The sequence below is a fragment of the Gasterosteus aculeatus genome, chromosome 2 (genome assembly GCF_964276395.1).
Source record: "Gasterosteus aculeatus chromosome 2, fGasAcu3.hap1.1, whole genome shotgun sequence".
Lineage (NCBI taxonomy): Eukaryota > Metazoa > Chordata > Actinopteri > Perciformes > Gasterosteidae > Gasterosteus > Gasterosteus aculeatus.
In genome coordinates this window covers 5,273,958-5,297,363 of record NC_135689.1, presented here as the reverse complement: position 1 = coordinate 5,297,363, position 23,406 = coordinate 5,273,958, and the positions used below count along the sequence as shown (strand labels likewise).

Here is a 23,406-nt window from a genome sequence, read left to right as displayed (position 1 = left end):
TGTGGCAATATTTCATAAAATTTAAATCATGTGATAAATAAATACATTATGATAAATAAAAAAAGTTCAAAATCAAGACTTTTTTTAATTGCAGAGTGGCATTTTGCTGCATGAGCAATGGAAACAATACAATTTACACACATTCAAACATATACTGTATAACCATAAGGACAGTAATTGTTAGATTTTCATACAGCAGTTGGATAGCAGAAGGTATTAAAGATAATTTATAACCTATAACCTAACCTTCTAATGGTTTTCTGCAGCAAGAAGAACTTGTTAACGTTAAAGCCTAGTTTATGCTTCTGCGTTTTCAGAGCGCTTTTCACACCTCCTTGCGTCCTTGCGTGTGTCGAGCCATTTTTATAGGCTTGCGTCGCTTTCGACAAGCCGTCATTGGCGGGTTGTAGAAGCAGGTTGGATTCACGGAGGGAGATCGACGCAAACGCCGGTTTGCCGGTCGAGAGGTGCACAAAGTTGTGGAGGAAAATACGGGACAAATGTGTCCGCGACGAAGCAGCAGTGTCAATGCACGGGGCAATAAAGTCTATGATAAATAAATAAATAAACAAATAAATAAATAGACGTGACTCTCTAGGTCGTCTTCAACAAAACACATCACTCCGCCTGTTGTTCTGGAGGTGAATTGCTCTGCAACACACGCAAGACTTTTAGAACCATGAAGTGAACGACGCAGACGCAAACGCAGAAGCATGCGCCGGCCTTAAGTGCTGCGTTTGGATACTGTCAAATATAATAGATCCTCTTTTCTTAGACCGTTTACTGGAGAGTTTGGAGAGATACTTCTGTTGAGTGCCAATGATTTTGCTCCTTCCTGTCATCCCTCTTGAGTTCTTTCTCCTCTAGGATTAGGAACACATACAAATAAATGAAGGCAAACATGAAAATTTGGGAAAAGTCAACCACGAACTTGATTAGCTTCCCACAACGAAATAGACGAAGCTGGCTTTTGAGTCAACTGGTTTTCAAATATGAAAATACTTTGACTCCATTAATTATAGTGTCTGCATGAGTTGGGTACTAACGTCATTGTCCCAATCAATACGAGAACACACCCTATTGTTTCCAACTCTATTGTATAGAATTAGAAACACCCTATTGCAACACCTATAATTACACAGACACAGCACGTATTTTCAAGGCATGTCAAATTGAATGATGGGAGTGCCATGAACAAGAACTGATACTCCCAATTGTTTTAGATTAACCTACCTTATAATACAGAGAACAGGTTTTTCATTGTATCCCGAGTATTAATAAAATAATATGACTAATACTGTTTAGTGACAGACATTGCCACATTTAACATGTGCACTGAAGTTGATAAAAGTATATATTATATACTGGCTAGAAAAAGGGTGAAAGGAAACGTATGTATTTAGTCAAGTTACTTCTGGAAGTAAACCGGAAGTTGACCACGGAAACGAAAAGGCCAATAGCTGCAGTCGCATCAGAGATAGCGAGACGGTAGCTCAAGATGTAGAGATTTTTGCACTGGACGTAAACCAAACTGGACGTAAACCAAACAGAGACATACAACGCGACATACAACGGAGAACTGTGAAGAGGAATTCCTCCACGTGTCAAACAGAAGGGGGCTGAGCCTTCTGAAGCACTTAAAGCACTCCTATGCTAAGCTAGGTTGAAGAGTTGCTAGTTTGACATGTTCCACCCGGTGGAATTCTGCCCTCAAGATGATCAAATGTGTGTAGTTATGTGTTGAAAATAACATTAACAATTAAACCACAATGTCTAAAATACACTTTTTCTAAAGTGATTACTCATTCAGGTGACAGCCACTCATTTCAGTCTTTTGTCACGCACTGTCCCCCGACAAAGAGAGAGAGAGCTCTGATTCCTTTTAAGATTTAGTCTTTAGAACTAGTGGGTGACGTGGCGCAGGGGTAGAGAGGGTACCGCAAGGTTGGTGGTTCAAGTCCCGGCTACCCCATGTCCCATGTCGAAGTGTCCCTGAGCAAGACACCTAACCGCTAATTGCTCCCCAGGCAAAAAGATGTAAAATGCCATGGGTTAAAAATGCAATGTAAGTCGCTTTGGATAAAAGCGTCAGCTAAATGACCTGTAATGTAATGTAGAAGAAAAACAACATTGTAACAACAACATTCATTAATTGCCATTTATAGAGATGATTGAATTTCGAAATATGCAGTTAACTAGTTAACTTTTTTTTAAATCTAATGACAGTAGTTTTCACCTGTGTAAAATTAGTAAAGATGAGTTTACTGTTGACTGTTTTCTCATGACAATAGGTTCTTCTACACAAGCACGTGCACAGATAAACCCCTACTGGTGCTCAAGCACCTGCCCTTTTGCCCTGGATGAGAAAAGTGCCCCTTCTGCTACAGCCCAACTTTTTCTTCGTTCCTCAATATGTAAGAATAAAAATGACTCTTTCTCTCATCAATTCCCACCAAATGTGTTTTAATATCTGTCCGACATTTATTTGAGTTCTTGTGAGAACTTCGCCCCGACATGCTGCGCGGCGCTCACAAGCCCCGCCCCTCCCTCCTCCTCCTCCTCGTGCCCGTGCAGTGCTGAGCGCCAAACGGCTGCAGACGTCAGACAAACAGGTGACGACGGTGTGCAAATCGCTGACGTTGTTTAGGGATAAATTAACCACGTCATTAGCGTCGCTGAAAACATTACGTCGCAAATGGTCCGACGTTTCCTAAAAAATAAACAAACAACAAACTCACGAAATCCGGGATTTCAAAGCCTTGTCCAGCTGTTTACTGACGTTTGTCATGTTCAATGAAGAGAGAGGGAGAGAGATACAGACAGGCAGACAGACAGAAATTCCAGGGTCCATCAACGTCCACAGCACAGCTTGAAATTGTGAGATTTTCAGTCAATACCATGTTAAATCTGTATGTGGACCTGTAGGAATTGAATGTCGTCCATATGTTTCCTAGTTACCAGTAAAGGAGTTGTACAGGGTGCACCTGATAAAAACAAGAAATGGTGTACCTGAATCGGCAAATCAAAAAGCCGACCTTAATTCTATCAGTGGAACGCCAGTTGAGGTGGGTGCATTGTCATGGGGAAACCGGTGAATATGTCAATGTTAGGAACTATATTACAAATCCTGACTGTTTCTTTTGTACTCTTATAAAGAATAAAGAAGCATTGAATCACATGTGAATTTGTCTGTATTTTATTTTTTGACTCAAAAGTAATTTCGGGTGATTAGGTCCCTTACAGCCCTTCCATCCTGCAGGGTGGATGGGATGCTCATCCTCGGGGTCATTGGTTTGTACGGCAGGGTGTTTCTCTCCTCTAATAATTGCAATATTATGGAGAACAACACATGCCACAATGATGTCACATGCCCTCTCTGGGGTGACCCTGAGCTTACGCAGGCACTAGAACCGGGATTTAAGTATGCCGATTGCTATCTCAACCTGGGCTCTAGTCTTGCAGTGGGCCGCATTAAAACGTTGTTGGGGCCCCGGCTCAGGGTCAGAGTAAGGGGTCAACAGAGAGGGCTGGCATGGATAGCCTCGATCCCCCAGCAGGTAGCCATCAAACTCTCCTGTAATTATAGAGGACACATTTGAGTGCATTTAAAAAGGGAGACATAGAACATTTGTACAAAGCTTTTGCTTCCTTACCACGTGCAAATCTGTTGCTCAGACACACACTCCCGCTAGATCCGGGAATCATGCACAGAGCCAGGCCACTTGGCTTCTACATTTGTGATGAGGTAAGCTGTATCACATATGATCTTCACAATGCAGAGAATTACATGAGTATTGTAATGTACATATTTTTTAAGATTGTAGGTCACATACCTGGATATTGATGCTGTGAAAAGATTTTCTATTCATAGTCCCCTTCATCGAGTGCAGGCGCAGTAATAGGAATATGTGTCCCATCTATGCATCCTATCACATTTGGAAGCCCTGCAAAATGACAGCTAATTACGCTTCTTAGGTCGCAGCAGAATGTACATCATAATTTAAAATAATATATATGATTTCTACATCAGTCACCTGCAATCCTGTGGAATTCCTCCTCATAGCTCTACAAACTGCTGCCTTGCCAAAGTGCTCTGCATCCCCGATGTTGTAAAGAAAATGTAGCGCGATGCATAACATTTGCTCCGATGTGAGTGCACGTTCGCGGTGTGTGAGGTTGGTGATATATGGCCGGAGAATGTTAGTGAGATAAATGATACCTTGTGAGGAAAAGCGGTAGCGTTCTAACAGAAATTCCTCTGGAAATGATAAAACGTCTAATCTGGGTCGGAAGACACTCTCGCGACGTGAAGCATTTCGAATCACAACGTCTTCGATGTCTATTGGATTTGGTAGGAATGGGCAATCCATGTCTACTAGCTTTCTTCATGTGGGAGGAGACAGGTGGAAACTCTGTTTCTTATAGTAAACCTGCCAGCGAGCAGGTTATGTTCACAAAGTCTGTTATCATGGTGATTGACTCAGAGTTTCAGTTACCTCTCTATCTGGAACGGATAACTCTGAGTTTCCCTGATCTCAGGGTTAACTTACTCTGAGTTTTCACATAACCCGCTTCCTGGAATACCCCCCTCGTTGCCTAATTGCGTGAGATAATCACAAATGAAGTGACCGAATGCTGTTAACCTGAAAATGAAGAAAGTGAAACGTAGGTATTGCCTGGGACTCAGTCATTCAATCGGTCAGCAATTTGAGTGGAATCCAGTAACTTAAATCTCCACGTAGAACATTCAATCCCTCTTTCAAGTTGGGGAAAAGTGCAACAAAGAAGGAAGACTCCGACTTGACAGAGATTAAGTAAGTCACTCTTGATTATTATGCACAACATTAATTTATCTTATTTACAACATTTGCAGCATAATGCCAAGAAAAGAGACTGCAAAAACAGAAGGACAGGAAATATATCCTGTGTTTTTTTATTTATTCATTTCATTATTCATATTTTTAATTTCCTAAATAATTTTGGCTATGGGTGCCCTTTTGTTTTGGTTTGAGCACCTGCCCCCCAAAATGTCTGTGCACGTGGCGGTCCTAACGCATTGACATTATATTGCAAAGCAGTTTATTAAAATGCCGCAAAAAATTTAAATGCCGCAAAATACATGCATGATGAAACTTATTTGACGTTTAAAGTGTGAGCGCCGCCACTACCAGACGCCGTTGTTTGCTGACCTCTGATCCGGCGCCTGCGCAAATTGGGGAACCGTAACAAAGGCACCCTGGTGAGAAGGTGAGGGTGGAGCTGCGCTCATGTGATGTAAACGACGGATACATCTGATTGGCCACAGAAAAAAACGTCAGGGGAGAACAAATGCAGTGCACAAACGCATACAAATCCACAAAAAAATATGAATCAAAATGTATTTGTGTGCTTTGGAATGCATTTGTAAATTCTTCTGTGCGCATTTGTGAGTCTTTCTGTGAGCATTTGCAAATGAGACTAATCAGACTCTATAAGATTAAGATAAACTTGGTGGAAAATGTAATGTCAGAGTCCATTCCAGACATTTAAAACTGCAATTTCACCTTTGCATGTTGGGTGAATGAAGGAAAGAAATATGGTTGAGGGCCTGATTAGCAGTTGGTTAGGCAAACTAAGGACTTTTTGAGTGCAAAAGTAACCTGGATGAATCCAAAGTCATAAAAATCTACAAATCTGGGACTTTTACTTGATGATCTTGTTTTTAGTGTACGTGTAGTCAGTCATGCACACAAATATATTTGTCATTGTCTGGAATTATTTCTTTTTATATCGCCAATAAACAAGGATATTTGAAGGTACAAATATGGCAACCCATTTTCCACATTTGAACAGAACCCAATTATGCCTTTTATTTCTCCATATATATATATATTTCTTTTTTATACACCCTTTTTGAGGGATTGTTTTTACAATAGCCAAAAATAACCTGTGTAAGAGCGTGTGTATATTGTTTAAATTAGACGTTATATTGAGGACATTATATTGAATATAAGTTGGCATGATGACCTTTATTTTCCTCCTTATATTGACGTCATGTTTGCAGCAGGTGCACCTTAGATGGGCTGATTAGGCACTAGAGCAGTTTTTCTACCGTGTGACGGAATAACTGAAATAAACACCAATCGAAAAGAATATAAAGATCTCCTGTCATTCGCGTCAAGAAAATTGACTGTGTCTGCAGCTCAATTGCGGCCTAATGTTTGTGACCGAAGGAACGCCGCTAAATTAGTGGAATCACGTCCAGTGCCTGTGTTGTTCGAACCTCTGTCCTGTCGTTGACCATAGATTCTAATAATTCTTGGTGAAATTCCCTTAGGTGGCGTTGTTGGCTTAACAGTAAAAAACGATTACCCTCTTAGCATTGCCACTCGCGTCTGTAAGGACTTCCCATGCAAATAATGGGACGACGAGCACCATAAGCACCATGACGTCGTGAACATCTTGAACACAGTGAAAACTACAGAATGAAACAGAAGAAATACACAATGCTTCTATGTAGTTTCAACAATTAACTTATACGAAATGTTTACACTCGATACAAATCATTTGAAATACTAGCCAAAGTGAAATGAAATGTTTAAAACGCTATGACAAATAAAACATCACATGCATCCTTCATACCTCAATCCGCTCTCCAAGGGCGCTAATCAAGGGAATTTCCTCCACCAGCTAGCATCTCGGCACACCCTCATAATTAGGAGCTTTTTGAAATGACAGGCACCAACAATACAAAATAATGAAATAAATTACGATTTAAACTTTCTTTACATCATTCGAATGTATTTAACACGATACATAACTAAGTTTACAAGTTTTACCCTTGCTTCGACGATGCGTGACTTCCCCGTTGCAAATGGTAAGTAGCAGGAAGTTAGCGTCACAAAAAACATAAGAAAACGGCGCTTTTCAAAATAAAAGCAGAACGGACCTTGTTAACACATGAATAGAATATTGTGTAGGAGAACTGCAATTCAAATCAGACATTTACACTCCCACCAAATCCTAGTGTAACGGTCGGGATTATTACCGCCGCCTTATAGGGGTTATAAAACACTTACTCTGGGGAGGACTGAGTGGGACAGGATCTGGGTCCCCCACACTCAATGCCTGTGGCCTCGATGCTCAGGTGAGTGAACAGGTTGTTTACTGTTTAGCAGCTATACTGAACGGTAGCTTCTTAGACTGGGCAAAGTGGGCTTCAGCAGGTAGTCGTCTGAAGTGTGTGTGGGGTGCGTGAGGTAACCCACCCCCACTCTACCTAGGTCTAGCTAAACAGGTGAGGCGCCCCTACCCCAGGTAAGCAGCCCAATATACTAGACTAAGTTAAACAAACACGTACAGGTGTTATTCCCTCTATTGTTTACTCAAGTATAAACACAGAGCACAAAGAAAACATTCAAATACGAGACAGTTATATGGAGAGGTTTCATTAATACAGTCACCTAGAAACCTCACAAATGGCTACTCAATACCTCGGTTTCACCTCACCATCAAACATTGGGTGCTTAACTTGACACGTAGTGAGCCATACCCGTCTATTGTAAGTTTTCATGGAACCTGGGGAAGCAACATTCACCCTTGCGACAACTAAAAATGGCTCCCTTTAACCAGAACAGTAAACTTAACAGAGAATATAGCTTACTTTTAAAGGCATTTCACATTCACATTTCAATAAACTTACTTTAGATGGCAAAATAAACAGTTACTCAGCGTCTGCTGTGCCAGTCCGCATGAGCTAACCGGGTCACTCCGGTGTGTATGGGTGCGCGCGTGTGTGTGTGTGTGTGTGTGTGTGTGTGTGTGTGTGTGTGTGTGTGTGTGTGTGTGTGTGTGTGTGTGTGTGTGTGTGTGTGTGTGTGTGCGCGTTAGTGTCAGCTCCGTTGCTGTACAGTTCAGTTCAGTAGGTGCTGTTAGCGTCTTGGTTGCGTGTTAGGGCGCACAGCGCGGCTAGTTCGTTCAGTTCACAGACAGTTCTGTTCGGCTGCACACGCCACCTGCTGGTTCATGGATCAGTGTGTTGAAATGTGGTGCAGTGATTACCCATACAACCGCAGAGGTCACACGTCGTGGGATGTCCGATGGCTGGCAGCGTAAACCTCCAATGAAACGGGTTGTCCTGACGTCAATCGCCCCCTTTCCCGCGCAGCTCACACGCGGAGTGGGGAGAGGTGGACAGAGCTTTTAGCTAGCACGTTGCACCTCGAGATGTTGATGTCCCGGCTTGCTCTTCCTGAACACTCCTCCAGTCATCTTCATCGGTGCACCGCCATCTAGCCCCAGCTAAATGCAACAGTTAACTTTAACTTCACTCTAACGCCGCACGACTTCGGCGCTCGCGCTATCCGAGGAAACGTAAACCCAGACGTAACCGCGTTACTGGTTTAAACGTGTCACTTTAATCTAATGCAGCCCGACTTCGGCGCTCGCACCATCAATTAAAACGAAAACCCAAACGTAACCGCGTTACTGGTTCGGAACGTGTCACTCGATACGACCACTTGACAATATTCCTTACCGGGAAAAAAACACTTGAAGCGCCCGTGGAGCCCAAAAACTTCTACCGCTCTCCTTTTCGCCGCTCGTACCCCCGTTTTCCCTCTCTCTCTCTCTCTCCCGCGTTCACGTGAGTCTTAAAGCCGCAGTACATATTTGTACCCGCTACACTAGTACAATGAATGAACAAATAAGCAAAGAATAAATGAATGGTGCTGGATTTCTCGACTCTAAGAAATAAATTTCCTGAAATTCAGAGGTATAACTATATTGCATAATAAAGCAGTGCGTGCTGTGTTGTCAATTAACTTTTTCCAATCAGTTCTCAAGGAGGAGCACCAATTTTTTGATTGGTCTCTCAATAATTGAGGGCTTGGAGGGAGGATCTTGTTTTTTATAGGGTTTCTTTTCCCCAACTTGCACTTTAACTCGACGAACTAAGCCATCACCACTTTGAATAGTTTCAATAACTCGTCCAAGTTGCCACTGATTTCTTGGGAGGTTGTCGTCTTTAATAATGACAATATCATTCACCTTTAGGTTGCGCTGAGGTGAGTGCCATTTCTGTCTCAAAGATATGTTCAGCAGATACTCCTTTTTCCAGCGGCTCCAAAACTGTTCGATACTGAACTCTTCTCCACCGCTTTGTCGCATACAGATCCTCCTTGACAAATACTCCAGGAGGAGGAAGAGCAACTTTAGATTTCATCATAATGAGGTGATTCGGTGTTATAGGCTCCGGTGCCTGTGGATCATTGATTCCATTTACTGTTAATGGGCGGCTGTTAACAATAGCCATGGCCTCATACAGCAGTGTTCTGAGGGAGACATCATCCAGTCGAACCTGGGCACTATGCAAAGGTGGCATTCCGCACATTTCTGACAGTCCTGATCTGGCGTTCCCAGACGCCTCCTGCCTGACTGTCAGAGGGAGCATTGAAGACAAATTCGCACTGCTTCTCAGTCAGGAAAGTTTCCAGTAGTTTAGTGTCACATTGTTTAAGTGCTTCCTTGAGCTCATTTCTGGCGCCAACGAAATTAGATCCTTGGTCACAGTGCAGTTGCTGAACAGCTCCTCTCAGGCTGATGAATCATCTCAATGAGTTGATGAATGAGTCTGTTGACAAATCTTCGAGCATTTCGATGTGAACAGCTCTAGAGTACAGACATGTGAAAATCAAGCCGTATCTTTTGTATTCTTTGCGGGCTTTCTTTACAATGAAAGGGCCAAAACAGTCCATGCCGCTGTATGTGAAAGGTGCCGAGGCTTCAACGCGTTCTTTGGGAAGTTCGGCCATTTGCTGTCTCTCTGTTGGCCGTCGCAATTTCCTGCAAAACATGCAAGTGTGTATCAGCTTAGCAACCAACTTGCTCCCACCAATTACCCAGAATCCATTGGCCCGAAGCTCCATTAAAGTCTGGCTTCGACCCTGATGGCATGTCTTAGAGTGGAAATGGGATACAATCAGCTTGGTGATGTGGCTGTTATTTGGTAGGATGACTGGATGCTTGATTTTGTGACCGAGTGATGACTGTTTCAATCTCCCACCAACACGGAGGAGTCCTTCAGACCAAATAGGGTCGAGACGGAAAAGAGAGCTTGAGTTTGGAAGGTCTCTTTTACCTTGAAGCATCTTTATCTCATGAGGGAAGGCTTGCAGCTGTACGATCTTAATCACTTCGTCTGCAGCGTTCTCACACTCCTTAACAGTCACATACTCACTGGGTTGTTTTGTTTTAACCCCAAGCCTCTTAATTCTTGCAACTACTTTAAGAATTGTCGTCCAAGAGGAAAACTGACTTAGACGTCCGAGGATGTCATTGTAGTTTTTGACTTCTGTTGCAAGCACCTGAATTGTCTTCACTTCCGGATCACCAACGAGTAATTCTGATGGAGCGCTGGGTGTTAGAAGTAATTCACGCTCCCAGAGAAACTTTGGTCCTCGCAGCCAGTTTGTTGAATGAATGTCTGAAGCACGAAGACCTCGGGAGGCATGATCTGCCGGATTTTCTGCGGTGTCCACATGGTGCCACTGACTGGAATCACTGTTATCCCTTATCAGCTGAACACGGTTTGCGACAAATATGTGGAACCTACGGGCATCATTGTTAATGTACCCAAGCACAACTTGTGAATCTGTCCAGAAAAATTCTTCATCAATCTTTATGTCAAGTTCAGCTTTTAACATGACACTGACTTTTGCAGAAACCACAGCTGCCGTGAGTTCTAGCCTCGGGATGCTTGTGACGTTTGAGGGTGCAACCCTTGCTTTTGCCAACACAAGACTGCAATGGACTTCATCCATGTCATTTTTGTACCTGAGGTAAGAACATGCACCGTATCCTACGCAGCTGGCATCCGAAAAATGGTGCAACTCTACTCTAACAATGTTGTGGAAGTCATACGGGTGATAACTTCTCAGAATTGAAACCTCTTTCAACTCGTGCAGACCATTTTTCCACTCCTCCCACCGTAGCATCATATCTTCTGGGAGCGGATCATTCCACCCGATGCCTCGGTGACACAGCTCTTGAAGTATATGCTTTCCCGTTAGGCTGAATGGAACGATGAATCCAAGTGGGTCATACAGAGAGGCAATGACCGAAAGGCAACCACGCCGGGTTGAAGGCTGATCTTTCAAGCTGCTATTAAAGCTGAAAGTGTCAGTTTTAATTGACCATTGAATGCCGAGTGCACGTTCTGACGGGGTTGGATCCAGTCCCAGAGGTTCGATGGTTGCTGCTCTTTCTGAGGGATTTAAGCAGGTGAGAGCTGCTTCCTCGTTTGAGTTGAATTTATGAAGGCGTAGGCCTCCTCTTTTGCACAACTCCTGTGACTCAGTGATAAGTTTCTTGGCTTCCTCGATTGATGGGACACTGACTAACCCGTCATCAACATTAAAGTTTTTCTCAACAAATGTTGATGCTAGCGGATAGGTGGCTTTGTGTTGCCGTGCCAGATGTTTCAAGCCAAAATTGGCACATCCTGGAGACGATGCAGCTCCGAAGAGATGATCAGTCATCCTGTATTCCTGTGGTTCCTTCTCAAAATCTCCACCTTTCCACCAGAGGAATTTGAGATAATTCCTGGCTTCAGGAGTGACGGAGAACTGATAAAACATTATTTCGATGTCACAGATGATCGCTACGGCCTCTTTTCTGAAGCGGCAAAGAACTCCTACCAGTGGATTGATAAGATCAGGCCCAGTTAGTAGAGTGTCGTTTAGAGAAACGCCATGGAATTTGGCTGAACAGTCGAATACGACTCTCAGTTTGTCTGGTTTTCTGGGGTGATAGACGCCGTGATGCGGAAGGTACCACTCTGTCTCTCCCTCGGATGTTGTAGGGACAGGCTCTGCATCACCCTTGTTAATTGTTTCTTCCATGAATGTTTTGTATTGATCATAGTATTGTTTATTGGTCTTTAATTTCTTCTTAAGACACTGCAGGCGAACTGTTGCTAGCCTCTTGTTGTTTGGTAGGTTGGGTGGCGTGTTGCTCTTGAAAGGGAGTGGCATCTGATAATGTCCGTCCTTTTTCTGCGTGATGTTGTCACTGAGGAACTGTATGAAACGAACATCATTCTGAGACACATATTTATCTTCATAAGTTCTCTCAGTGAAGTCCGATTCTAGGGCCTTTAGAACATCTGTCGACGATGGATTTAGCAGTTCTTTTACTGTGAGCCGATGCACAAAGCTCTGACTTCCTTGTCTGTCTAGGTGGGGGTTTGATGTGCCTATGATACTCCATCCTAGTTCTGATCTCTGTGCAAACGGTTGATTTTTGTCCTCAATGATAACTTCAATAGCAGCTAGCGCTGATGGACAGTCATATCCAATCAGGAGCCCTACATCACAGTCTTGAAGGGGTGGTAGCTTATCTGCTATATGTCTGAGATGCGGCCACCGTAATGCGGTTTCCTTCGTTGGGACGTAAGACTTGTCCACCGGGATAAAATCACGGCTGTAGGCTTGCTGTACTTGGATGTAGCTCTTGGAGTGCAGTCCTCGAACCTGTAGACCATGGACGTTCTTGCTCGATATGATTGTGTCAATAGCTGTCATAGTACTCAGTTTCAGTTGTACTTGTTGGGTATCTACATTCAATTTGTCAAGTACATCTTCTAAGACAAACGTTGAATCACTCTGTGTGTCCAGTATTGCGTACGTAAGTACTTCTCTGTGTGGTTCTTGTATTGAAGAGACAAGGACTGGCACAATACTCGAGGTAGCAGAAGCATGGTGCGTTGATGCATGGGATACGACCTTATGCGTTTCCAAGCTGGCATGGTTTTCCGTGGAAGGCGAGCTATTCATTGACGCTTCCACAGGTCTTTGTTTCCTGTCTTCGTGCAAGCAGGTTGGGTGACGACGGCTGCATATGTCGCATGTGTGCCGTCTCTTGCAATCTTTGGTAATGTGACCCTTTCTCATGCACCCAAAGCAGAGCCGATTTTCACAGATGAATGCCTTTTTGTCTTCACCACTTTTCGCTGCGAATATGGGACACTTGGTGATGTTATGAGCTTCACTTTTACAGACGGAGCAAGGCGATTTAAGTTTACTGACGTGTGTATCTTGTTTCTCCTGAACGAAACTCTTTGTTTGCGTATTTGTGTTGAGAGCCTTGGCTTGCTTTGGTGATCTTTCATCTGTGGCCTTGAAATTTATCAACCATGGAGAAGCAATAGGGTTGCAGGCTATCCGTGCCTCTTTGCTCAGGAACTTTGTAAAGCATGAAAGATCTGGATAGTTTCCAGATGTGTCAAGTTCATCTACAATTATTCGACTCCATTTGCGCACGATCCAGTCTGGTAGTTTTTTAAGCAACTTGTGGTTTTCCTCACAATCATTGAGGATAGCTAGTCCTTTGACGTGTGGGATCGCCTCAGTGCAGCCTTGGAGGAAGTCAGCGAACTGTTGTAGCGCTTGTGGGTCGTTTGTGCTGATCTTTGGCCACCTCATGAGCCTATCTCGGAAAGCCTTTTGTATGGTGAACGGGTTCCCATATCTGTCTTGTAAGACTCTCCATGCTCCACTGTACGCGCTCTCTGAATCTCTACAGCTTCTACAGCTTTGCGCGCCTCTCCAACAAGATAATTTTTTAGATAAAACATCTTCTCACTTTGTGGGAGGGGTTTTCTGTCAATAAGAGCTGTGAATTGCATCTTCCAATCGGTAAACTGTAAATGGTCGCCACTGAACGTAGTTGGTTCAGGGACCAGCAAACGATTCATGCTTAATGAGCTGGCGATTGCTTGGGCCAGACTGACAGACTCCAGGGTCATCGTCATAGCTTGATGAGGTTGGAATGATGCAGCATCAGGATTTAATCGAGGTTCAGTTTGCATTCTGTCATTAATCTCCTCATCATGGTTATCAAAACCTTCCAAATCGTCTTATGCTCTCAGACGAGCTGCTGCTACAGCAACGTCCTTTTCTGCCTGTAACTGCTGCAATTTGGCTCTCTCTTGTTCCAACTGTTGTTGTATTTCCACCTCCTTTTGTTTCATTTCTGCCAACATTTTTGCTTCTTTAAGTTTCCATTCACCCTCTTTAAGTTCTTTAAGTTTCCATTCATTCTCCTTGGATTTCTTTCATGGCCTTTGATTGTTCCAGCTTAGCCGCAAGCTCTGCTTGTGCATCTACTCTACTGCTGTGGGTACTAACTGAGCTGCAGCGGTTGCTCAATCTCTCCGGTGACTTTGCTGAGCTTACCGTTTCAGTTTGGGTGTGACCAAAGACAGACCCATATTCATCTTTGTTTAATGTTTCTCTCACCCTTTCCTTCTCAAGTTGGTCATTATAATCTTGATTAATAGTCTCTAGACGGTCGCTTATGAGGTCACAAATGTCTTTTGTTAGTGTAACACAAGCATCCATTTTCTTTACAATCTCTGGTGTGGTGTTACTGTTACGTAGAATGGGTTCATACTGCTGGCTTACGTCATCATGCTTTGCTTGAATGCCTTGCTGTAATTCGTTAAGGTCTTCCAATGAACAGAGGGTTTTAAACTTTGTTCTAGTCTCCCTTGCTACCAGCCTACAAGAGTCATAGGTCTTGTTAAATGCTTTCTCACGTTTTCTGGTGTCTTGGTCCTGCATCTCTTGGCCTTTCTCTGTTAGCTTTCTTTCACGTGAGCTGGACCTGCATGGTGTGTCTTTAAGTGACATCTTGTTTGTTTGTGCTGCTGCTTTACTTCGAGTGTAGCCTTTGATTGTGTTATGCCTGAATTTACACTTGTAAGCTGTAGTTATCCTTTACCACAGAGTAATATTTATGCCAGGCATTAACAGATTATGTAGTTTTTTTTTAGCATGAACAGTAACAACAAGATTTTTTCTTCAACTCTTTCTTAAATAGACATGACACAAGCACATAAAAATGATGTGGCACGGGTGGATTGGCCAGGTCTGTCATCAGAAATATTACTATTATTACGTTTTATACAGTAAAAGTGCTAATGCCACTGTGCGAAAATAATCAGGTTTCTAGAAACCTGGGTAAGAAGTAGTTTATTAAATGCATTCGGTTTCAATGTAATTAGAAGTCCCAAGTGTAAGATAGATGTGTTTCATTTTTTATAAGATAAATTCATCATAATCCAGGTTGAACACTGTTGTGTACTTAACATGTTTTTTTTTGTAATGCACGTAATATTAAAAGAGTCCAGCAGATGTCACCATCTCACCACTAGGAGGGTTGACAGTACATTTTGTGACACCTTCCTTCTCAAATTTCTGAGAAAAGGAACAGTAGCAAAATGACATGTTCAATGTTTGACTATTTCGGTGATTTGTGTTTAACTGCATTCTTTTCCTTCAGTTAACACTGACACAATCATGACATTGGTTTTGTAAAGATGTACTGTGTTTTTTTATTGTCATAAACACCTAAGCATATAAGGATAAGCAAAGAGTAACCAATACAGAACAACCAAATTTAAAACAAAACCCTCCAAAAACATGCCATTATAAGTTGAGTTATTTAGGGTATATTTTTGGTACATTTCAGTATAATTGGTGTCATTTCAATTTCTACAAAGAACATGCCTATGAATGCAATTTGTACCATATATGCCATAATGAGTTTAAAATCAATCCATCAATAGCAAAACATAAACAAAATAGAAATATCCAGTCGGATTAGATACACCAACAATTAATATAAACCTATATCATACTCAACCATGAAGTAATTAAGCACTTTTATATTAACGAAAGAGAGGACCTTGAAATCCCCAACACCCCAGCAGACTTTCAAATGATCCAGAAGCTGTATGGCTAGTTTAATAACCTCCTCCTCCTCAATAATAATGGTTTACGGGATAGTCACAAGCCTTTTTGGCATGATTATACACCAAATTTGCTGGGCATTTTTGGAGGTAGACGTTTCCCCAATCACAGTTGAAAAACGTATGTGGATCTGCAGGATTGGGGTATGGCCCATTTTGTCCTCCATAACAGGGGTTTTTATGAGAGGTACTGCTGGTTGTTGTTGTCGCAATTGTCGTGGTAGGAGGACTGGTTGTAGTCATTGAAGTTGTGGTGGGAGGACTGGTGGTAGTCGTAGGAGTTGTAGTAGGATGTTGTGTATAATAAGGGTGTATGGGGTAGTCACAAGCCTTTTTGGCATGATTATACACCAAATTTGCTGGGCATTTTTGGAGGTAGACGTTTCCCCAATCACAGTTGAAAAACGTATGTGGATCGGCAGGGTTGGGGTATGGCCCATTTTGTCCTCCATAACAGGGGTTTTTATGAGAGGTACTGCTGGTTGTTGTTGTTGTCGCAATTGTCGTGGTAGGAGGACTGGTTGTAGTGATGGGAGTTGTGGTTGGCGGACTGGTTGTAGTCATTGGAGTTGTGGTGGGAGGACTGGTGGTAGTCGTGGGAGTTGTAGTAGGATGTTGTGTATAATAAGGGTGTACGGGATAGTCACAAGCCTTTTTGGCATGATTATACACCAAATTTGCTGGGCAATTTTGGAGGTAGACGTTTCCCCAATCACAGTTGAAAAACGTATGTGGATCTGCAGGGTTGGGGTATGGCCCATTTTGTCCTCCATAACAGGGGTTTTTATGAGAGGTACTGCTGGTTGTTGTTGTCGCAATTGTCGTGGTAGGAGGACTGGTTGTAGTGATGGGAGTTGTGGTTGGCGGACTGGTTGTAGTCATTGGAGTTGTGGTGGGAGGACTGGTGGTAGTCGTGGGAGTTGTAGTAGGATGTTGTGTATAATAAGGGTGTACGGGATAGTCACAAGCCTTTTTGGCATGATTATACACCAAATTTGTTGGGCATTTTTGGAGGTAGACGTTTCCCCAATCACAGTTGAAAAACGTATGTGGATCTGCAGGGTTGGGGTATGGCCCATTTTGTCCTCCATAACAGGGGTTTCCAGGTCTTTGGTAAGCTGGAAGAATTCTTGCTTGGCCAGGTAAACCTAAAATAATTATGTCAGATTTGTTAATTGCTGTTTAAGCATTAATTATTTCCACTGAACAAAACTCAAATTTATGAATGTAATAAAAGGGGATTACATTAAAGATGATGGCATTGAATCATATACATAAAACTAATAATCCACTACTTTGCTTAGTCAAGGACATAATTGATCTAATAGCGATTCTGTCGATTATGATTTTTTAATTTTATGAACTTACCCAAGCTGGCGATGATCAAACAGAGACCTTGAAAGTGACACACTTGTTAGTATTGGTTCAAACAAAGATTAACAGGACATGTACCACAAAGCATTTCAACATATCCGGGGTTTAAGTAACCGCAATCCAATCCATTTCTGGATGACACCTGCCATAAGAATACAACCAAAACATATCTTTTTACAACACTGACATTGGACTATAAGTCAATCTATCGTACCCTAGATGAAGCAGTGAAATTGTATATCAGTTCATTTACACTCGCCAAGTTCTGGGGTTTCTTGCGAGCTGTCTAGTTTGCATGTGTCTGTTTCAACTGGGTTACTTTTAGCCTGACTTATGACTTTAACTTTTTCCTAATTGTATAATATTAATTTACCATATGAATTGCTTTGATTATGAGTTGAGGTCTCTAATATAACCTGTTTGGATGTAGGTTAGGTGTCATTTATAATTAACCATGGCAATCTATTCCAGTAAGAAGATCACTTCCGTATATAACTGAAAACCAAGACTTAACAATACTCTGGTCTGCAGTTTTAGTCTGTTTGTATTTGTGCAGGTTATTATAATATTACCCAAGTTATATTGGAGTTGAATGGGATTTTGTTTAACATTATAAAATAAATGAGTTATCTACATTTGTGAACAATAGAATCATGAAGAGAGTGAGTATTTCATTCAAGCTTTTGGACAAAGGAGCTGTTATTCTGTTGAGCTTATGGTTTGGTAAGATTTCATTGGAGTTAAGTAAGAAAATACATTTTTTACTTTGGTTAAACCGACTCTATTTAAAAAATTGAATTTATCATTGTGCCTTACCTGCAGTTAGAGTGAGCTTGCGCATTTTGCCACTGTCTGGATGAGCTGAAAGACAAGCCTTTGATTAATATGCAGCGGAATAAATGTAAACACATTTGTTAATTTGAAGTCCTCGCACTGAGCTATTCTCGTTGATTGATTGGTCCCATAAAAACCACAGTTTTTAAGCATGAGAAGTGCACAGCTTAATATACACAATATAAAGGACTGGATTGTCTTTTGAAGTAAGACAGTTTGATATTCCGTGGTGTTTCCCTCACCGCCACCAAACACAGTATGTAGTTTTGGAACAACTCTCTCCGAGTCACACCACCGGTATATATTCATACATATAATGTTGCAAAAAGCCACAGAGGTAGTCAGCCCCAATCAAAATATTTATTTTTTACCAAGATTCAAACTGTCTAAATGATTGACTAGAATCGAGAGAACAATTTACACTACAACTGTGAAATGCCAAAATAAATAAATATAGTTGTACATAAGGAAGGACATGATGGTGCTCGGCACTAACTCACACATACAGTATCCTTAAGTTTTAAATGTACAGAAATATACAAAGCAGAAAAAACAATTCAATTAGAAGTCGGTGGTTAGGATCAAGGTAAAAGGTATACTTACAAATGTTCAAAGAAGCATGAACTGTCTCTGCCGTGAATAGTGACTGACACAGGTCTCGTAGCGATGTTTTATATAGAGCTGACTGGGTGGTTCAAAATTTAAAGTGGACACTTGTTGAGTTATGAGGAAATTGGCTCAGGTAAATCTGATGGTGACATCTGATTATGGTACCTCCCAGATACTTTCCTTTCGTCCCTGGCATATTTTAGCAGTGTTTAGTTGAACGCTGCCACAGCTGTTCCTTGTAATTGCGTGTGAAGTGGATGTTTTCTTTCTGAAGAATTTTGGATCACAGCGTAATTGTCCTTACACGCTGTTTCCACATCTCAACAAGGAAACTAGCCTTATTCCTGTCATGTCCTTTTTAATTAGACACACCTAATTATGCATAATGTGGTGTTAAACATATCTCTTCATCATACAGATGGTGGAAAAGCATTTCATAAAAGCTGTAGTTTAGTTTGAATCACTGTGTATTTACAGCTTTACAGGCTGTTTCTCATTTCCAAAAGAAATCTGACCTTGTTCTGTGCATGTATTGTTTTTTGACTAGTATTATTACTACAATGCCCCAAAGGCTTAAGGACATAAGATAATAATTTAACTATATAAAGTTATCATTTACACACATCACAGCCTTCAAGAAGCCTGAACATTGGATTCTTCTGGAAATGTTTGCCTTGTAAAATCATACTCTGGAAAACTAAAGATTAACCAAGTGATGTTTAATTCATATTCGTTCACAAGTAAAAATAAAACTTAATATTGCAATTGTGCCACTGTACTGTATTTTTGGGCCAGCTCCTTTACCTCCCTCTTTTGATTTTTCTTGATAACTAATAAGAAACAACAGAAGCCAGGCAACATCTTTTAAAGTTGTACATGTTGTGTGTTTAGAAATGGTCTTCTGCATATCTTGCCTTTTTCTGCATATGTTGACATTTTACCTTTTTCGACAATTCTCTATGTATGTTTATAACCGGGCTGGAATAATTTTGAATTTTGATGACCGCTTTGTTCTCTTCTCTCTTTTTAACACATTTCGAATAAGCTAACATAGATTTAGACTGGACTAACGGCATTTACTGTTGATCAGTGAGGCATACTGCTATCTATTCATCAAAATGTATTAACTAATAGTAACTAATGGCTGTGACTCTCAGTCAATGTAAACCTATGAGTTATGTTTTGCTTCTGGCTCTTACAGAGGGTAAACACTAAGCATGCTATAAACAGTTAATATATTGTTCATAGTTTGAAGTAAAAAAATGCCTTCATTTTTTAATTTTTTTTACTGCTATCGGAAAAAACGCAAATGATGACCATTCCTGGGTATTAGCTGGACACGCCAAGAAAACCTCAAAAGGGAGGGATCTTCATCAGATACCAAACCCTGCCAGCTGGCCCTCAGACTACCTGAGCCCATTTCCTCATCAACATGTTAAGTGCATAATTAACAAATTGGAACATTGTGACCTGCACATTTGCAACACCTTCTCGACTAATTACAGAATCGCTGCAAGTCATCTCAGTCGCTAGACACAGCAGAGACCTTGTAGCATGTTCAATTTACACATTTACAACTTAACTCTACAGTACAAAATAGGTGCGCCTGGATCAAAGCAGTTGATGTATGTATATGTGCCTCCAAATATGTATTTGGAGGCATTGAAATCATATAAAGTAACTACATCTTTAACTGTAAATGTGTTTTGTAAATATTGGAGCCCATTTAGTCCCTCAAAAGAACCTTCATTTTGGCGTTGAAGGACTGGTTATAGTAGCAAGACCGTAACACAAGACTTAATAGCTTTTAATCTCCAAGGCCTTTGGATACCTTTGTCAAAGTTGCTGTGACAAAGTCCTAGGGAGTTCGTCAAAGTATAGCGTCTTGAAAGTGCAAAAAATAGAGGGAATATTCTCACAATATGACTGACTTCCTGTTCATTTTAGAGCATGGTCCCAAAAGATTTGTTTTTAAGGCCACCTGTTATACATTTTTTTTTTGCCCAAATTCCACATCAACTCTGGGATGTCATTATCTAGGACACAGACAAAACATTTCAAGAGTTTTTGAGTTTTCCAAGGCTCGGAAATATCTGAACTGTGATGCAAAGGCCGTGTTGTCACGGCAACAAAGTTTTTCTATTAACTCCCAATAATCATGGGGAACTATCAAAGTCTTAAGGCTTTAATGGATACATTTAAAGGTCGATGGATTAGATGGCTAGTAGTAGCAAATTAAAGTGTTCAACTCTTGCATTTCCTTATGCCAATAGATGGCGCTATGATTCTTTTAATCACTGCATGGGACTACTTTAAGGCCTACACTACCATCATGATTTTGGCCAGAAATTTGAATATTCCTTGGAGTTATAACATTTTACATTTTCAAGAAAATCCACCAAAATGGACGCCAGGCCACGTCCAGGTTGTTGCACGAAAACTCTTGATTTTGATGACTTTCGACTACACAGGTGTCAGGATCAGTCTGCCCGAATTTAAACTCTTGGAGGAGTTCATTTGTTTGTAAATCCAAAATATGATAGAAATTGAAAAAAACAAGCAAGACAAAACAGTCACAAGCATCCCGCACATTCTTAATCATTACCTTACCGGAGTCAGCCTGGGTTGCTTTGGAATGAAATGAAATAGCATTAGCCTTCGGTCAGCTCAGGCCCTAATAAAAAAATATAGTGCACTGAGGAGCAGATAACCATACTCTACACACCTGCGTTGTGACCGTATGTGAAAGTGACAAGTGTATGTGAACGGGAAGTCTGAAGGGAGTGACCGCAGGAAAGGGGTCAGGCCCTTTCTGAATACCTAAGACGGCGAGAATGGTCTGGGTCAGGTTTGGTGGAGCTGTGGGGGATGAGGTCGAGACTTTCCGATTGTCTATAAAATCTGCAGTAGAACTCATTCATTTTGTCTCGGGTTCTGTAAGTTGGGGGGGGGTTATATATATATGTATATATTTTTCATTTTCATCTTTGTAAAGCCCCAAACTACTGTATTTGGATGTATTGAACGCCATAAGTGATGCACAAGTAAAATATGTAATTTAGTACATGAGAATTCTTTGTTTTTGTCCAGCAGATGTCACCATCCCACCACTAGTGGGGTTGTCAGTGCATTTTTTGCAGAAAGAGTGATCAAAGTTAAATGGGGATATCGGCAAAAATTCAGTCGTACAACTTCTCTCGTACTGGTAGATTGATTTCAGGGAGATTGGATCCCTGCAACAGGTTTGCCAAACAGTTAGTTAGGGAGATCAGGGTTCAGTCAGTAGAACAATGTGTGTCATTCATTTATTCATAATCATTCAATCAACATGACATATTTAAATTTGTGCTTTCTTATTTCTTTTAGGAGAATGTATGTCTGATGACAGTGAATCTGTGGCTCCAGATGAGGATGAAGATATAGTGGAGGTTGAAAATCCATGCCTACCCTGGGGGAGAACACTCCACAATGCATTCTGTAATCGCCCAGCCATAACATTTCTAATGATATCATGTCCCCCTTTTCTATGAAGACATTCTTCAGCCTATTGTAGGGCAGTCTAATTTATATGCGATACAGACACAGTTATCTAAGTTAAAGGTAAACAACCGAGGAGTTATAGTAAATAACTTAATTAAAGTTAAAACTAATAATGCAATAGTGCAACAAAATAGGAGGATTAAAGGGGGTCTTTTGAATATCAGATCTGTCATCTAAAGCTGTTTTGGTAAATAAACTAATATCAGATCACCATGTTCATATATTTTGTCTTACTGAAACGTGGTTGTTGAATTGGGAATATTTCTGTTTAAATGAAGCGACTCCTCCGAGTCATGTTAATACTCATATTCCCCGAGGCACAGGCCGAGGTGGGGGGGGTGGCGTGGCAGCTATTTATGACTCCTGCCTTTTAATAAACTTTAAACCTAAGGTGGATTATAACTCATTTGAAAGCCTGGTTTTCAGTCTTTCGCAACCGACCTGGAAAATAATCCAGCCGGTTCTCTTTGTAATAGTGTACAGGGCCCCAGGTCCTTATTCAGAATTTCTTTCTGAATTTTCACAGTTCTTAACGAGTTTGGTCCTTAAAAAAGGACAAGGTAATTATTGTGGGTCACTTTAACATTCATGTGGATGTGGACAATGACAGCCTTAGTACTGTATTTCTTTCATTGTTAGATTTAATTGGTTTCTGTCAGTGTGTAAATAAACCAACTCACTGTTTTAACGACACTCTCGACTTCGTTCTTGTGTATGGGATTGGGATTGAACATTTAACAATTTTTTCACAGAACCCTCTCCCGTCGGACCATTGTCTGATAACCTTTGAATTTCTACTATCGCAACCACCTGCTCCTGCCAAGGGTTTCTACAGTTGACGCTTATCGGATACCGCTGTAGCCTCATTTAAAGAAGCCCTTCCTTCTGCTCTAAGTTCAGTGCCCTGCCTCAAGATACAAGAAGAAGATTCAAGAAGAATCCTGTGAGAACCTCAGTCCGTCCCAGATCGATAATTTTGTTGATACTGCTACAGGCAGACTGACATAGAGTCACAACTCTGTCGAGCCGAGTATTCCGATGGACCTCACTAGTAATGACTTCATGAACTTCTTCAATGATAAGATTCTGACTATCAAAGAGAAAATTGATGGTCTCCTGCCTTCATCCAGTGCCGACCTGTCCTCCGATGTAGGAACCTTGGATGCAGCAGTGGGGCCTGATGCCTGCCTGGATGCCTTCTCTTCCATCAACCTTGATCAACTGACTTCTTTATTTTCAAAGTTTAAATCTTCTACTTG

The 23,406-nt window shown here is 41.4% G+C and overlaps 1 protein-coding gene and 1 long non-coding RNA gene across 2 annotated transcripts; both read right to left on the bottom strand.

The window, feature by feature from the left end:
- Positions 1-3,435: 3,435 nt before the first annotated feature.
- On the bottom strand, positions 3,436-3,971 carry LOC144388103 (uncharacterized). Its single transcript, XR_013452475.1, has 3 exons — positions 3,834-3,971; positions 3,654-3,729; positions 3,436-3,574 (listed from the first exon to the last, which is right to left on the bottom strand). It is a non-coding gene; the product is annotated as an uncharacterized LOC144388103 (long non-coding RNA).
- Positions 3,972-15,348: 11,377 nt separating this feature from the next.
- LOC144386404 (uncharacterized) lies at positions 15,349-18,701 on the bottom strand. The gene is made up of 4 exons (XM_078087609.1): positions 18,602-18,701; positions 17,981-18,025; positions 17,159-17,185; positions 15,349-16,938 (listed from the first exon to the last, which is right to left on the bottom strand). Exons 2-4 carry the CDS (start codon positions 18,003-18,005, stop codon positions 15,803-15,805), a joined length of 1,188 nt encoding a protein of 395 aa, XP_077943735.1. The 5' UTR covers positions 18,006-18,025; positions 18,602-18,701; the 3' UTR covers positions 15,349-15,802.
- Between the last annotated feature and the right edge of the window lie 4,705 nt (positions 18,702-23,406).

Excerpts from the sequence above, each read along its gene's own strand:
- LOC144386404 (XM_078087609.1), bottom strand. The coding sequence starts at position 18,005 with ATGCGCAAGCTCACTCTAACTGCAG. Across the intron at positions 17,186-17,980 it reads CAAGCTCACTCTAACTGCAG|GTCTCTGTTTGATCATCGCC; the intron begins GTAAGGCACAAT and ends GTCACTTTCAAG. Across the intron at positions 16,939-17,158 it reads TTTGATCATCGCCAGCTTGG|GTTTACCTGGCCAAGCAAGA; the intron begins GTAAGTTCATAA and ends TAATTATTTTAG.